Source organism: Meles meles, chromosome 1 (assembly GCF_922984935.1).
Source record: "Meles meles chromosome 1, mMelMel3.1 paternal haplotype, whole genome shotgun sequence".
NCBI lineage: Eukaryota > Metazoa > Chordata > Mammalia > Carnivora > Mustelidae > Meles > Meles meles.
In genome coordinates this window covers 175909056-175924992 of record NC_060066.1, presented here as the reverse complement: position 1 = coordinate 175924992, position 15937 = coordinate 175909056, and the positions used below count along the sequence as shown (strand labels likewise).

At 52.5% G+C, this 15937-nt stretch overlaps 1 protein-coding gene across 8 annotated transcripts in view; it reads right to left on the bottom strand.

The window, feature by feature from the left end:
* TTC39A (tetratricopeptide repeat domain 39A) overlaps positions 1 to 15937 on the bottom strand; it is a 47773-nt gene that overhangs the window by 5476 nt on the left and 26360 nt on the right. For all 8 annotated transcript variants that reach the window (XR_006818686.1, XM_046008145.1, XM_046008154.1 and 5 more), the window contains 9 exons: positions 14922 to 14989; positions 13120 to 13184; positions 11605 to 11704; positions 10249 to 10314; positions 8257 to 8365; positions 7656 to 7723; positions 7513 to 7572; positions 6499 to 6660; positions 1450 to 1541 (listed from right to left, as the gene is read on the bottom strand). Coding sequence is in view for 7 of the 8 variants with exons in the window: in XM_046008145.1 (XP_045864101.1) it covers positions 1450 to 1541; positions 6499 to 6660; positions 7513 to 7572; positions 7656 to 7723; positions 8257 to 8365; positions 10249 to 10314; positions 11605 to 11704; positions 13120 to 13184; positions 14922 to 14989 (790 nt within the window). In the remaining variant the exon portion in view is untranslated. The remainder of the gene's footprint in view (positions 1 to 1449; positions 1542 to 6498; positions 6661 to 7512; positions 7573 to 7655; positions 7724 to 8256; positions 8366 to 10248; positions 10315 to 11604; positions 11705 to 13119; positions 13185 to 14921; positions 14990 to 15937) is intronic.

The window sequence follows — 15937 nt, the reverse complement described above, 5'->3', positions numbered from 1 at the left end:
GCCATCCAGCTGGATCAAGTTGTGAACTTCCCGCGGAACACCTCCCCTGCTTATTCACTGTGGAACCTCTCTGGGCCCCAGTTTTCTCATCTCTGAATTTGAGATAGTGATATAAAGGGGTGCAGAATTTGTCACCCCAGAATATGGCTCTTTGGCATAAGGATTATTTTAGGCTGACTAAGAAACAGCAGATACAGGAAAAGCTCTGAAAACCTAGTAGCAGCTGCCCTTTCATAAGAGATAATTATATTTATAAGCGAGATTTTCCATTTATAAGAGCTTCTCTTCTACCTGGAAGAGGATAATGACAAGCCCTAGAAACTCTTAAAGGAGAAAGCGGACTTAAATCTGTAGGATTACCTTACCCTCCTTTACTGTGCTTTGCCTTAAAACCTCCCAGAACTGGCTCCCCACCCTCCCAACACCTTTTGTTATCTTTAGCTGTGGATGGTGTTTAAGGTGATGGCTTGGGCCATTTCAGTAACTCTTTTCCTGGGTTTCTCCCATGTAAACAGGAGATACACATGTTATTAAACTCTGGTTTATTTTTCTCCTGTTAATCTTTTATTCTTAGGAGTAGGGGGAGTATCTCAGCCAGTTTCTAACCGGGAACCTAAAAATGTGGAGGGAAAATGATCCTTCCTCCCCCACAGATACTTACCTTCCCAGACTTTCTGGAAGAGCTATGAGATGGAGAAGTGGAGGCACTTGGTAAATATAAACACCCTACCATTGTGACAGCAGTTAGCGGGAAGCTCAGGTTACCACCACTCCCAGGACTCCAAGTTGGGGTCAGCCCTCACCCATGACTGGAAGAAGGCCTGAGGCTCCATTCTCAGCCTGCTGAGGCTGAGCCCTGCTCTAGACCCTTTGCAGAAGGCAAACAGCAGCAGAGATAACAAGAAAAACAGCTGCAATTTAGTGGTTCCAGGCCCCACACCAGGCTCTTCAACATAGTTTCTATTTGATTCACAAAACAACCCTGCAAAGCAGAAGTGGTTATTCCCATTTTCTAGCTGCTGAAATTATTCACAGTGCTATAGCTAAGAAACAGCAGAGGCTGGATTTGATCCTGTTTGATTCCCACATTTTGGTCCTCTACTGAGCTTGAGTATAGCAGGTTAACTCAGCAGAAGGGGCCTCTCTGAACCTCAGTGTCCACATCTATCCTACTGACCAAAAGAAGGAGGCTCAGTGGAAAGGATGTTGACAAAACCACTTTCTTGGGGGGCGGGGTGGGAGGGAGCCCTCTGAACAGATTCAAAGGGCTGGAACAAACAGCAGCAGGTGGTGGTGGTGGTGCAAGGGAAGGAGGCACATGGGGCGATCCTGGGGGAGCGTCAGGGAGCAAAGAGCCAGGGGAGGGGAGTTAAAAGCCCGCCACCTCCCTCCCCGGTGCCCACATCTCAGGGTGGCTGTGGGCAGATGCGGCTGAAACCTAGGACCCACCTAAACAACTCCACTTCATCATCCCCGAACGGCTTGTAATCCTCCTTTCCAAACATGCTGAGGTAGGCGGCCTTCATGTAGATGTAGGTGGCCTGTGCAAGGCAGAGCAAGAGTGAGAGGTAAGCAGCCGCCCTCCATGTACCTCCACTGCCAAGCCCCAGGGGAGAAACTGAGGGTGAGGAAGCTGAAGCGCCTTGAGGACTTGAGCTGGGAGCAAAGTCCAGGAGACGCCCACATCAAAGCCGCTTCCCTCCCTCGATGCAGCGGAGGGAAGGACTCCAGCAACAAGTGGGTGTGCGGGACAGTGCTGAGGCAAGGATGGACACACAAAGGGCAATAAGGGCTTCTGAGAAGCAATTCCTTCAGATTGGACCCTTGAGAGCCAATGGGAAGAGTCACAGAGACCTGAGAAAGAACTTCCAGACAAGGCAAACAGCCTGAGCAAAGCCAGGTAGGGACCGAGACGTGTGGTAAGAAGGCGACAAATAGGTAGCATAAAGTATGGAATGCATAAACAGGGGGCAGGCCAGAAGAGTGAGTCAGGGTCCCTGTGCATAACTGCCTTCCTGTGTGCCAGGCACTGTACACACCTCTCCTCAATTGATCCCAAAGACAATGCCAGAAAGGAATCTGTACCTGGCCTCTGCTTCCTGGGAGTGCAGAGCTTCTGGGGCAGAGCTGGAAGCGTCCCCAGGTTTGTGCGCTTCCAGGGCCTTGCCCAGTGGATCCACAGCCAGCCCTGACGGGGAAGGTGGAGCTGTGCAGAGACCCCCGTCCCCACCCCAAACGTACATCCCTGAAATCTGTTCCCCTTCCCAGGGAGTCCAACACTCGAGAAACCTAGCTCTATCCTGCCCCCCAGTGGCCAAGCCTTGAACCTCAGCTCCTGCCACCGGGGGCTGTGGAGAAGTACCTTCAGTGCCAGTGGTTCCCAAAAAAGTACAGGGGGTGGAGAAGGAAAGAGAGCGAAACGTCGTGGATTCTCAGGAAAAAGCAGAAAGCAGCCTCCACCTGGGGGCCCCTCTCAGGCTGAAGCTCAGGGTTACTCCCAGTTCCACTCTGCCCTCCACACTTCCATCTGCCCTTCACAAAATGAGGAAGCAGGGGTGGTGAGAATATCCCCACTCTTTAACCTCCTGGTGTTATCCTTACCTTCTCCCTCTCTACCTGGCACTGAGTCAGCAAGTCAGCATGATCTTACCTCCTCTATAGCTCTGGAATCCCAGTGGCCTCGCCCTCATTCTCTGCACCGGCATCCACCCCACATTGCCCTCACTCCAGGACATCAGGGAAGTCTTTCTCCAGCCCTTGTCCATATGGTCTCCTAACCCATCTCCTTGCTCTCATCCCTGTCCCTGCAAGCCATTTCCACACTACTGCCAGTCTGATTTTGATTTAATTATTTTATTTAACACAGAGAGAGCATGAGTGGGGGAGGGGCAGAGGGAGGACAAACAGACTCCAGGCTGAGAGCGGAGCCTGACATGTGGCTCAATCCCATGAGCCACACCTGAGATGTTTACCTGAGATGGTTACCTGAGCTAAAATCAAGAGTCAGATGTTTGACCCAATGAGCCACCCAGGCACCCCACTCTGATCTTTTTTAAGTCAGGTCATATCAGTTCCTCTTTGAAATCTTGATATCCCATCATGCTTAGGATAAAATCCAGACTCCCTGTAATGGACTGTAAGCCCCTACACCCTGTTTCCTCCCCCAGTTTCCTCTCCAACTTCATGTTTTTCCCCCTCATTCACATCACTCTAGCTACACTGGTCTCTGGGCTGTTCCCCAAACACAGGATGCACTCAGCTTCCCCCTCCCCAACCCTTGTATCTCCGGTGTCCTTTGCCCGGAACACTCTTCATTAAGAAATCCATATGGTGGGGCGCCTGGGTGGCTCAGTGGATTAAGCCTCTGCCTTCGGCTCAGGTCATGATCCCAGGGAGCCTGCTTCCTCCTCTCTCCCTGCCTGCCTCTCTGCCTACTTGTGATTTCTCTCTGTCAAATAAATAAAATATTAAAAAAAAAAAAAAAGAAAAAAAAAGAAATCCATATGGTTTGCTCCCAGACTTCATTCTGGTGTCTTCTCGGACAGGACTTGCCTGATTTTTCTTTACTGCATATACCAGCCTGACACTATATTATACTGTACACCTATTTGTGTGTCTCTTATCCCTCTTCCCACTAAAATATGGAGGGGTCTTTGTTCACTGCTGGATGTCCTCAGGACCTGGCACATGGTGTGCCCAACAACTGCAGGAGGGACTTCTTAGAGCACAGATCTAAGCCACAAACATGAGGCGTTCTCCCACAGTCAGGCTGAAGCCCAAATACCCCCTCAAGGCACTCTGTGACCTGCTTTTCTGACTCCTCTTCTGCCATTTCTCCCCCATCAGTCCTTAAACTCCCAGGCCGTCACCTGTGCCGTCCCTTTGCCTGGGATGCCATTGTCCCTCCTCATCAGGCTCAGCTGTGGGCCTTCTGTAAGAGCCTTCTGGTACCCCTCAGCCACCCCCAAACAACTTACCCTTATTGAGTCACCAGAAGTTAGGATGGATGCAGTGACCTAGAGTTCTGAGACCCACAGACATCCAAGTTACAAGGGATGCTATGGGGCCACACGGACGGATAACAGCCCCCTCCCTGGGTGGCAGTCCTGTCTTCCCAGACTTGTCTGTTTGCCCATTGATTTCACACATTTATTTTGCTGGATAACTCTACCAGGCTCTGTGTAGAGAGACAGTCCTTTGTCCTCAAGAAGCATACAGAGTCACTTAGGGGGAAGGACCCTCCACAGTACCCCTGCACTCCCACCTACAAAGCCCTTCACCAGTGACACAGAACACAGCACCTTGAGCCTCTGTCCTTGCTGCTCTCCTCACTTGGAGTATCCTTCCACTTCCTCCACTCTGCCACCCTAAATCCTCCTCTGTCTTCCTGGCTGGGCTGCTCAGGGCTGCCTCTGAGCTCCCCTTAGATTCCCCCACTACGATGCTCAGCACAACACTGTCCCCACTATGTGTGTGGCCATCTCAAGCAGCAAGCACTGGGAGAAATGCAAAGGCTTCACATGGATGACTTGGCGCAGTCCAGGCAAAGAGGGATGCTGAGCAGAGGGGATGATCCATATGGCAGTGGCCATACCCTAAGTCCCTAGAGCGGGAAGTTAGTGGATTCTGGTGGCCAAGTGCTACAATTAGGAATGAATGAGGCCCCAGAATTCGAGGTGCTACAACCCCCACTTTCACAGGAAACACTTCTGGGGAAAGCACTACGGGGGGGTGCTGACCACTACAACCCCCACTTTCAGGAAACACTTCTGGGGAAAGCACTATGGGGGGGGGGGCTGACCACCTCAAAGTCAGTGAGTTGGCAATGGAGCTGACTCACAGCCAGACTTCCTGACACCTGGGAGGCCTGGCCCTCCCTCAGCTCCTCCCAGCAGCTGCAAGGCCACCCCAGGCCTCTTCTTCCCTGTGTATATGAACCCAGCTGCCTGCCTCCCTCCACAGGAACACTTCTAAGTCACTTTAGTTCAACAAGGTTCCCTGAGGTTGTGTTCCTGTTAGTGGTGGGAGGTGATGCGGAATGAATGCCAGGCCTACAGGGACTGGGTCTGAGGGAGCACCTTCAACAGCAAGGTGGTCTCAGGGCAAGAGGGGCCCCCTCGGTGGGACTTAAGGAACAAGGGAAAAGCAAAGGCCTTCGAGTCACACAGAACTGTCTTCAAATCCAGCGTCTGTCACCAGCAGCTGTGTGGGCCAGGAAAGTCACATACCTTCTCTTGGCCTCCATGTCCCTGTGCACCCAGTGGAGGTAACTCCTACCTCATCGGGTGTGCTGTAGAGAAATAGCAAGTGCTGGGCACACAGCAAGAGCTCAGTGAAAGCCTGCCCCCTCCTCCAGCCCCGCCTGCCCCAGACCCAAAGAATTCCCTTTCAGCTTTGTCTTGGCAGAGGTACTGAAAAGGTAGGGGAGGGATGAGAAATCAGGATTTCAGGTCATTGAGACACACGGTCTGTGTATTTGCCAATACCAAATTGGATGCTCTCTGATGATCTCTGTGATTCTAAGAGTCTTAGTTCAGCATTCTCTGCTATCGTTACTGTGATGATAACGGCTAATACTTGTTTTACCACTTACCATAATGTCATAAGTTTTCACTCACTGGGGCATCTGCTGTGCCTTATTTTGCCTATAATTATAGCATCTCTTTAATGTCTCCTCCCACCAACCAACACCTTTTCTGTGGACATCACCTTGTTTTTTTTTCTGGAGAACCACCCCTCTCCTATTCTTGATCCATGAGGAGTCTTCCCACTCCTGTTTCCAAGCACTGACATGTGATCTATGCCAGACCAGTAAGCCTCGACGGTGAGACTATGGTTGAAACCAAAGGGAAGATGTGAGTTAGGGTCAGGCAGTCCATAGTCACCCTGTCAGAAGGAGAAAACCCTCCTGCACAGCAAAGATGTCAAAGGGCAGAGTACAGACGCAGACGGAAAAAATGTCAAGCCCAGGTGACATAATTTGAATTCCTGGACCCAGCCCTACCTGAAATCATTTGTGCCTAGAATTTTCAGTTCTATGAACCAAAGAGCCTTTTGTGTTTTCAACCTGCATAGTCCATATATAGTGGCCACTAACCCCAACTGACTTTTTCAGTTTAAATTTGAATTAAAATTAAATAAAATTGAAAGCACCCAGTTCACACTAACACACTGCAGGTGCTCGATGTGCCCATGTATCTGGGGGCTACCTCTACCATAACAGAATGTTCTCTTAGACAGCGCTCACCTAGACAGTTGAGCCATGCTTCTGTCCCTTGTGACTAAAAGATCTTGACTGACACTGTAGTTCTAAACTTTATCTGCTCCTCACGGTCTTTAGTTCCTACCAACCCTGAGTCCTCTTAGAACTTATGGTTCTGTTTAAATTCCAGCTGAGACAGGCTTTCAGTCAAGGGTTTGGCCCTGGATCTGGGGGCCTCATGGCCAGACGGGGTTGGCCTGGTCCCCCAGGGGCCCCAGCACCTGGTGTCAGCCCACCTTGGACCAGGAGTTCTCCTTGCTGAGCAGGTCGGCATAGAAGTAGGCCATCTTCCACTGGCCCTTGTAGGTGAAGCACCACATCAGCTCCCAGTAGCACATGTGGTGGAACTGCTTCCAGTGCTGCTGGGCCTCACAGCACTCCTCGAACCGCTGGATGGCCTGCGGGCACCTGCTGGTCAGCCTCGTGGTCCCACTGCCCTGCCCCATTCCATAGCAAGCCCAACCTCCTCCAGCACACAGTGGTCCATCCCTGTGCCAGGCTCAGGGAGGGAGGGCAGGTGCTGGGGAGACAGTAGTTCTGGGCTCCAGGCCTTGTTCTATTGACTAAGTCTTATAGGATGAGCTTGGGCCCAGTCACTGCCCCTCCCTGGGACTCTAGTCTTTCTGCACAAAATGAAAGGATGGGATGGAGCTGTAATGGAAAGACAGGAGGCAGTGGAAAGTATTAATATGAAAGTGATACAATGTCTGTGCCTCAGAGGAAACTCCGAAGTTTCCAGTAGCTCCCAGGAAAGGACCTGGACCTGGGGCATCTGTCTTGCTGCTTGAGGAATCACAGCCAAGGCCAGATGGAGACCCCAGAACTCTACATTGTACAGTCCCTCCTGGGGACTCGGCCAGACCCGTGTCCCTCCCTTCTCGAACCCCTTCGATGGCTCCCTCCCATCTACGGAGACCCCCCAGCCAGGTCATCAAGGTGCCCACCTCACACCCTGGCTCTACCGCCCCACTCACAGTGCCTGTCACCATGCCCTGAATAAGCGGGGCTTCCCCGCTCACCAAAGGACTTCCGGACGCGGGAACGCTGCAGTTCTGCATCTCCCCGTCGGTCTTCCTCACCACGAATGCCACCTCCTCCCTCATCATCCCAGGCTGTCCCACTCCAAATTGCTTCTCCCACCCCTGCTCTCTTGTTGGTTCTCTCTTGGAGCCCTCCGCCCAGAGTCTACCCACTGGTCTGGGAGACCGCAAGGGGTCGCCAGCACTGGCTCAGTCCCCTCCCTTACTCACTGTGTCAACATTGCCTTTTATGGCTTCAATCCGCCCCGCGAAGAACAGGAAGATGGCACCCTGCAATGACACACACATAGATCTGTGTGGGCACGCAGGGCACACATGGGCAGGGGGTGGTGCTAGCGGGCGAGGGGGGGCACCTTAGGGTATCGCTTCAGGTAGGGCTTCAAGAGCTTCTCTGCTTCCTCGATGTTGACATTCCCGGTACCTGAAGGAGGTGAGGGGACAGCACATATCACCATCACCGGTTCTTGGAATCCCCCCAGCAATCTACCAGAGGCTTCTTGGGCCTCCTCTTCCCTCTCTGTGAAATGGGGGTAATTCTTCTGCCTCCAGGGTGATGTGAGGATTAAGTAAGATGGTGCTGATATCCCCCCGGCACACCAGCCAGGCTCAATAACCAAGAGCCCATGCCCACCTCAGTGGTACCCACAACCCCCAGGACCTGCCTACAGAGTCCTCACACCCTCTACAAGGTGGGCATGACCACCCCATTTCACAGATGAGAAAACTGAGGCTGGAACCTGGTCACATTGTGAGAAAGTGAACGGTCGGCAGGCCAGGACACAACACTACTGACGCAGCCCCATTGGTTCTGGCTTCAGAGCCCCACCCCCAGTCCTGGGGGCCTGAGTAGGGTCTGCAGCTCCTTGCCCTCTAGTCCCCTGCCCTGAGAGCCAACCACGCTCTAGATGCCCCCTTCTGGCTGTCTCCCCGCCACCCCCACGAGGGCACCCCTACCGAGCACAAAGGTGAGGAAGGTGTGGTAGCAGAGCAGCAGCATGACACAGAGCACAGCGCGGAAGCTGTGCCCGGACGCGCCCTCCTCCAGCTGCAGCAGCCCGTAGTCCTGGGGAAGAGAGAGCCGTGGGCTAAGGCCGGACCCAGGCTGGGGGCGGGGCCAGGAGGTCACCAGACAGCTGGGAGGGCCTTGCTGCTGGAGCAGGGACAGGAGAGCGCTGGACTCTGCATCTGGATCCCTGCTGGCCAGGTCAGCCGCGCTCGGGTGGGGCCACCCTGAGCCAGGCTCCCCTCTCAGTACCCTGGCCATCTTCCTGGGGGTAGGGGACATTGCTGTCAAGGCCAGGGCAGAGGCTTAGGTCCAGGTGTCCCCCACTTCCTCAACAGCTCTTTCCCCATTCCTGCCTTTATTTACCTGCTGGCCCCCAGGGTGAGCAATGAGGCCCTGAGCAGCCCCGGGTCTGGTCAGGGAGGAAGAGGAGCCAGACTGCACTTGAGGCAGATAATCCTAACCACAGACTCAGAGCACAGATGGGACCACAAGGACTGCAGCCTGGGAAGGTTTCCTGGAGAAAAAGGCTGTAGAGCGTGGCTGGGGAGGAGAGGCCAGACTCCCCTAGTGTCCCTGTCCGCAGTCCGCACCCATCTATTCTTCAGGGTATTCTCGTTCTTTCTAATATACAAGTCTGACCTACCTCACCCTGGCCTCAAACCCTCCACAGCTCCCTTGCCTTCAGGATAAAGATGAAGCCAGAGCTGGCGTCTGAGGCCTCTCCCACTTTGGCCTCGCCACCCTCTCCTCCTACCCAGGCAAGCCACACTGTCCCACATCTTGGCCTTTCTCATGCTCCTCCCTCCTGTCATCATCCTGAAAGCCTTCTCAGGATTCAAGGGCCTTCTTAAGAAAACAAAACTAAAAGGGACCTTTGGAGCCTCTAACCAGTGTTCCCCCGGACCCAGTCCATGCACCATGGACAGGTCTCCGGACAGACATGAGGCTCAGAATCCCAAGATCCCAAGTGATCTCAGTTCTCAGTTCTCTGTCTATCCTGATGGTGTCCAGGAGAAAGCCTCAGACCTATGCTGGTGTGTGTTCAACACCACTGTTGCTCTAAACACCTCTTCCCGCAGTAAAACAGCCTCGGTAGATTGTACACCCTGCTTTCGCAAGACCGCTTGGTGCTCGTAGGATTTATGGTTATGATTATGTTCTTATCATGCCAAATAACATGGGTTTTCTGTGTAGTAGTGTTTCCTTTAGATAAACCTAAGTTAAAAATATGAGCCCTTTCGGGGGAAAATAATACATAAATAATAATATAGAGGTCTGCAGACCTGGCAAAAATCATGAGAAGCCAGAGGAAGTTCAAGTTTGAGAAACACTGATCAGTCTAAAACAAAAAAGCCCCCTGTTTTACCCAAAAAAGGCACAGAGTGGGAGATGAGGCTGGACTGATCCAGGACTCCTGACTCTCAGACCACTGTTTCTTCTACCACGATGGGCCTCCTCCACCAGGGAGTTTCCCTGATTTGCTACCTAGTACTCAGATTCCTGCCTTTAGGAAAGTCTCTGGGTGCTAGAGTCCTCTGGTATCTGCCCTCAAGGCCTAATGCACAGTAGTGCTTCTCTTAGGTGACTCCCAGACCAAAAAAAAATGGTTCCAAGGGAAAGAATTTGCTCAAGGTCTTCCAAAGGAAGGAGGACCAGGTTGCTGACACCTGTAAGGCTCAGAGAACATGATTCCAGGCCACTGCATGAAGCTGCCCTTCACACCATCCTTACCCTACAGCCTCTTCACCCTGTGTGGGACTGGGCAGGGATCACTGGCCCCATTTGATTGGAGAGCAGACTGAGGCTCAGAGAGGCCTAGACCTTGTCCAGGGCCACACACTGAGGGGGGCTGTGCCAGGACCAGCACACAGGGCCTGCGGCCCCGCAGCCTCACCCTGTCCAGCTGAGGCAGTCAAGAGTCCCAGAAGGCAGGTGGTTACCTTGTTTCCTGAAAATCCCACAAACTCCAGAAGCCGCAGGATCCTGGTAGGAAGCATGGACAGCGTCTGAAGGAACAGAGGTAGGTGGTCATGAGGAGAGGTGAGAGTTGTCCCTCCTACTCCCCAAACCCCCAGAGTCCTACAGGAAATCCTGAAGGAGCAGGACCTCTCTCCAGAATGTCCACAAGGAGGCCTGAGGTTTCTCAGAAAGCCAACTTCCCCGGAGAGAAAAGCACCTCAGTGCAACAACTAGGAGCAAACTGTCTAACTCCCAATCTCACCATGCCCACCAGGTCACCCTGGATCAGCTACATAGCCTTTCTATGCCTCGGTTTCCTCAGCTGGGAACCATAATAGCCCCTTCCTCCTAGGGGTACTGTGAAGGATGAGATGACAGCTGGTAATGTCACACTGAACCCCTTCTCTGCACCAGGGGCTCTGGCTTTGCATCTGATCCTCAACAGTCCTGCCAAGAAAGATCACTGCCCCGTCTGACAGATGGAAAAACAGAGGCAGGGATAAGTGACAGGACAGGTCTAAGGCCCCACAGCTCATCAGAGGGCGAGCCAGTTCTCAAACCCAGGACAGCCTGGTTATAACCTGCTAAAGCATCTAATGAACTCTGCAGTTTGAACTTCTCAGCACTAAGGCCAGGATCCCTGTTCCCACTTTACATATAAGGAAACTGGAACCCAGAGTGGGGCAGGGATTCTGCCCCAAGGCCCGCTCTTGGAACTGGCCTTGCCTAGAGGGAAGAGAGCCATACCGTGCCACACATGCATGTTTGGACAGGTCTCTGGACATCCAGGGCCAAGAGTCTAAATTGTTGATGAGCAGCTCCTCCTCCCAAGAATAGGCTTCAGAGCCTCCCTGACTAGCTTAGCTCACACTGTTCCTTCTGCCTTGAATGCCCTTCCCACCTACAGATCCTTCAAGACCCAACCCAAATATTCCCCACTCCATGAAACCTTCCCTAACCTCTCCCAGGAAGGGGTCTCGGCTGGCTTTCTGTTCCTGTGAGTTGCCCACTGCTTCCAGGCCTTTCTCCCTCCCTGCTACTGGTCGATATTTAACCACCAGGTCTCCAGAGTAGAAAAAGGCCCTGATTTATTGTGTTTGTCTTTTCCTAGTCCTATAAACACCACCACCATGGTGCATTTCAAGCTTTCAACTTGACCTGGGGAGAAATGCATGGAGGAACTTCTGAAGCCAGCGCCAGCACCCACTCCCACCCCACGCTACCTCTGAGCATCCTAGGCTGGCAGCAGGTCTGCTTTACTGCTAGGTCCCTGGGCCAGCATGCGGCCCAGCACTGTAGGCCAGCAGAGAGCAGGTGTACAGGCACTCCCAACTCACCAGGTTGAAGGCTCCCACACCGAGCTTCACACCTCCTTCAAAGTGTCTGTGGTTTTCTCCCTTGCAGTATTGTGAGGACTGCACAAGGCTGTCCAGCTCCCTGTGGAGAGAGGCAAAGTCTTGTTCAGCCACATAATGGGGGCAAGGTCCCCATTCCAGCTGGGACTAAGGTTGCCCCCACTCCCAGCTGTTCCCAGAACTCGCTGGTGGTAGATTGGTAAGAGTTCTGGCAATGCAGAAAGCTGACATTCGAGGAATTTCTAACCCCATCTCCATAATAAGATACTCCTTGCCCCTGAACGTCAGCCTTATCAGCCCTAGTGCACCTGCCTTGTCCAAAGTCTCCGCATTTGCACATGCTCTTCATTCTCTCTAGAACAGTTTCTCTACTCTGGCACTACTGACATTTTAGGCTGGATAAATTCTTCGTTCCAGGGGAGGCAGGGACTGTATTATCCCAGGATGTTTAGTGGTATCCCTGGCCGCCACCCAGGCAGAGTGAGGCACTCTTGGGGGTAGGCCCAAGAGAAATGGAAGAGAGTGCCTCACTGAGGCAGAGTGAGATGGAAGACATTGCTCAGAGGGCAGGAGGAGCTCCCAGGAATGACTCAGCAATGACCTGGGACTTTATTTCAAGAGCAAGAGGGAGTTCATAGGGGGTGACCTGACAGGATCTGTACTTTGGAAACATCACTCTGGCAGCTGGGGAGGAGACTAGAGGGGGCAGAGCCCACTTCCAGCACAGACCCACAAGGTAATGCGGTGCCCAGATACTACATGGGGTCTTACATCCCAGCAGTACCTTGAAATCAAACTCACAGTATCTCTGCAGGGAAACAGTCATGTTAGATGGGGAAAATAAGATGATGCATAGTCTCAAGTCAATTCAAGTCAACTTTTAATGGAAAATGAGTTTTAATGCCAAACTTGAGGGCAGAAACTGGGCTTTTGAAGCTTTTTTGATTTTAGAATTGTAGGTAAGGACTGTGGTGCCATGTCAAGGAGAAGTGTTTGGACTGAGTCTTATTTCTTTTCTCCATTAAACTAGGCCTATGGCTGGCCCAGAGCTGAGAAGGCATGGAAATGATCTGGCCCTCTGGAGGGTTAGAGTGTGTACTGGAGGGTCCAAGGCAGGCTTCATGCGAACGCGGCATTTGGATTGAGTCTTAACAGATAGGTAAGGGTTCTGTTGCTGTTCTCAAAGAGACAGTCACTGTGTCTGCCTCCGAGCCTCTACCACACCAAGCTGTTTATCCAGAATCTGTCCGATTTTCCCATGCTCAGGGTCAGGCATAGACTCAGGGGAACCAAATGAACAGATACACCCGAAAAACAGGGGAGTAATATTCTGGAAAACTGAGGTCTTGAGGGTGCAAAAATCTGCCTGAGGTCACATGGCATTCTAGGCTTCCTGCCACTACCGCCTTCCTACTCTCTACCTCCCACAAAGAGGCCTGAGGGGCACAGGGTCACAGATGCTGTGGACCCAGTCACCCCCAGACCAGCCCCACTCACTTGTAGGTCTGGTAGCTGTTTCGAACTTTGATGCCGCCCTTGATGAAGCTCACCATGTTCTCATCCTGCAGGAGGGAGAGATGCTAAGAGCCAGGCCTGGGTGGGGAGCCACAGGCTTGAGAAGGATCATACAGGGCTCTGGGCCCCGCCTGCCCCACCTCGGGCCCAGCCCTAAAAGGAGTACTGGAGGGATGGGGTCAGGTGTGGAGGTCAGGCCTCCCAAACCCCTGGGACTTGAGATAAGGATTTCCTTGCTAAACGAGCCCTCCAGAATGTCCAGGGCTCACCCACAGCCTCACAGTTACATATGCTAAGTGCCTAGAGAAGGGCCTGGAGGAGGGACTCCCAGTGGTTAACAGTGCCTCCTCTCGGTGGACGAACTGTGGGAAAGCGAGAGGGAAGCTCATTTTTGCGGGGGAGTTTTTCTGTTTTTTTACAACAAGCAGCTATTTACCACATCTGTGATTTAAAGCAGCACTACCTACAGCCCACCTGTAGTTCCATTCCTGGGGGTAGGCCCAAGAGAAATGGAAGAACATGGGCTGCAGAAGTCACCTTCCAGAACATTCACAGCACCAGTGTTTACAGCCACCAGTAACTACAAACAACCCAAATGGCCTTCAGCAGGAGAATGGATAAACAGACTGCTATATGCATAGAAGGGAATATTATACAACCACATATGGTTGAGTGAGTAAAGAAAGCAAGTCCCACACAGCCTGAGGGCTTAAGAAGCTTGAAGCCAACTAAAACACAACAATATGCTGCTAAGACATGAATAGGAAGCTGAGAAAACTATTTTTAAAAAAAATAAGGTGGGGGATGATCACGAAAACTCTAGGCAGTGGTTTCCCCATGAAGGGAGGCCAGGACAGGGTGGGGAGGAGCCCAGAGGGCCCGGGGACTCGCTAGCTGTGTTCTGTCCTCTGGTTGGGTGGGGGAAACCATGGGCATTTATTTATTATGTGTAATAGAATACACAAATAAATAGAAGACCACTCACAATGCAATTATTAACAGTAATCCTAATGAGAACTTAGGATTAATCTAATTCTAATTACTTGAGGTACAAAAAGAACAAAAGCTAACAAAAATAAACAGTATCTTAATAATAAAACCCATATATGCCTCTCTACCCCAATACCCACATTCACATGATGATTATATGTTCTAACCCAGGCTTTCTGGTGAGATCATTAGGGGACAGCTCTCCTTATCACCACTGTGTGGTGAGGACCACAGGCTCTGAGTCCAGCCCTGCGTTCAAACCCCAGCTCCGGCTGCTGCTAATCAGGTGACCCTGTGACAGTGGCTCCTCCCCTCTAACCCTCCCCTTAGCAGGCCGGTGAGGTGAAGATTTCTTAATATAAGTACATTTACGTAACCACCACCATGCATCCAGTGAAAGGTATATAAAACCACATAGTAAAATGGACACACAAAGCCTGGTATATCGTAGAATCAAGTTTGATCCATTCGAACTTGCTTGTTGAATGAATCAACTGTAAAGCAGGCTTTGTGGGAATGCCTGTCACCCCACCCGGCCCTTAGGAAGAAAACAGCAGTCCTGAGGTCGGAGCACATCCTAGTAGTGGGTGGGAACATGTGTGCTCAGTGTGGAGGGGTAAAGCCCATCACCGCTGCGCATGAGCCTGGCCAGGGCTGGCAGGGTTGGGGTGACCAGGCCTCGGTCCTCTCCTGAACACAAGGAGGCTGGCTGTGGCTGCTATAGCCACTTCCGGCTTGGAGGTGGTGACTGACCTGAAATCCCCAGGCCGTTTGTACAAGGAAAGGGTTCCTACCTGCAGGAAGGTCAGAGCTGCTCTCTGCAGCAGGCACTCTGCATAGCAGACCTCAGCATGGATTTCCTCTGCAAGGAGAAAACCAAAGCCCTGAGGCCTCCTGGGACAGTGGGCAGGCAGCATGGGCCAAATCCTCCCCACCCTACTTCCCAGAAGGCAAAGAGAGCCTGAGTCAGGCCCTCCCCCTCCCCCCATGGAAATTGTGGGCGGGGGGGGGGGGGCAGGGGGGGGCGGGGTCCGGCTCCTCCAGAGCTTTTACCACTGTCCAGAATTAGCTCACACTCCCCCCACCTTCCACCTGGTTCCCCGGCCCACCACCCAGGGCGTCAGTGCAGGGCCCTTAGCTTCCTTCTCTTGTTCTCCAAGCACCACTGCAGGTGCTGTGTGCCAACGCCCTCTGGGGCCAGGCAGGACAAAGTGCTGGGATGAATGGATAAATGAAGAAGATCCTGATCCGTGGAAGCCCACAGGCTGTGGGAGGAGGGAAAGAGCAGCCCAGGGCGACAGGGGAGACTTCCAGAAGAAAGGACATTCTAGTCAGGCCCTCTGAGTTGAAAAGGACTGGAAGCATGAGGCAGGAAGAGCTTTCAAGGCAGAGGCCTGGGAGAAGCAAAAAACTAATGTTTGGGGAAAGCCAAGCAAGAAGGTTGAAATGGGGTGAGTAGGGAGAGACTTAGGAGACAGGTAAAGATGAGAGGCAACAGTCTGGTGCAAAGGGCATGAACGCTGGTGGAGTACTGCAGATTTGGACCATGGGCATCAGGGAGCTCTGGAAGGCATGAAGGAGGGAGTCGCATTGTCATATTCATTGTTTTGGGCTGGTAACTTCAAGGACTCTTGAGGGTGAAGGCCATTTGCTCCTGCACGGAAGAGCCCCCCACTGCTCACCGCTGGCTGCTACTACCGCCAGGTCTGCCACAGGTGTCACCGCACACAGGTGGCCCAAACCATCCCTCCACTGCTTTCAGCTGTCTCATCCCAGTGGGCCCGCCTCCAAAACCACATTCCCCTCTGGG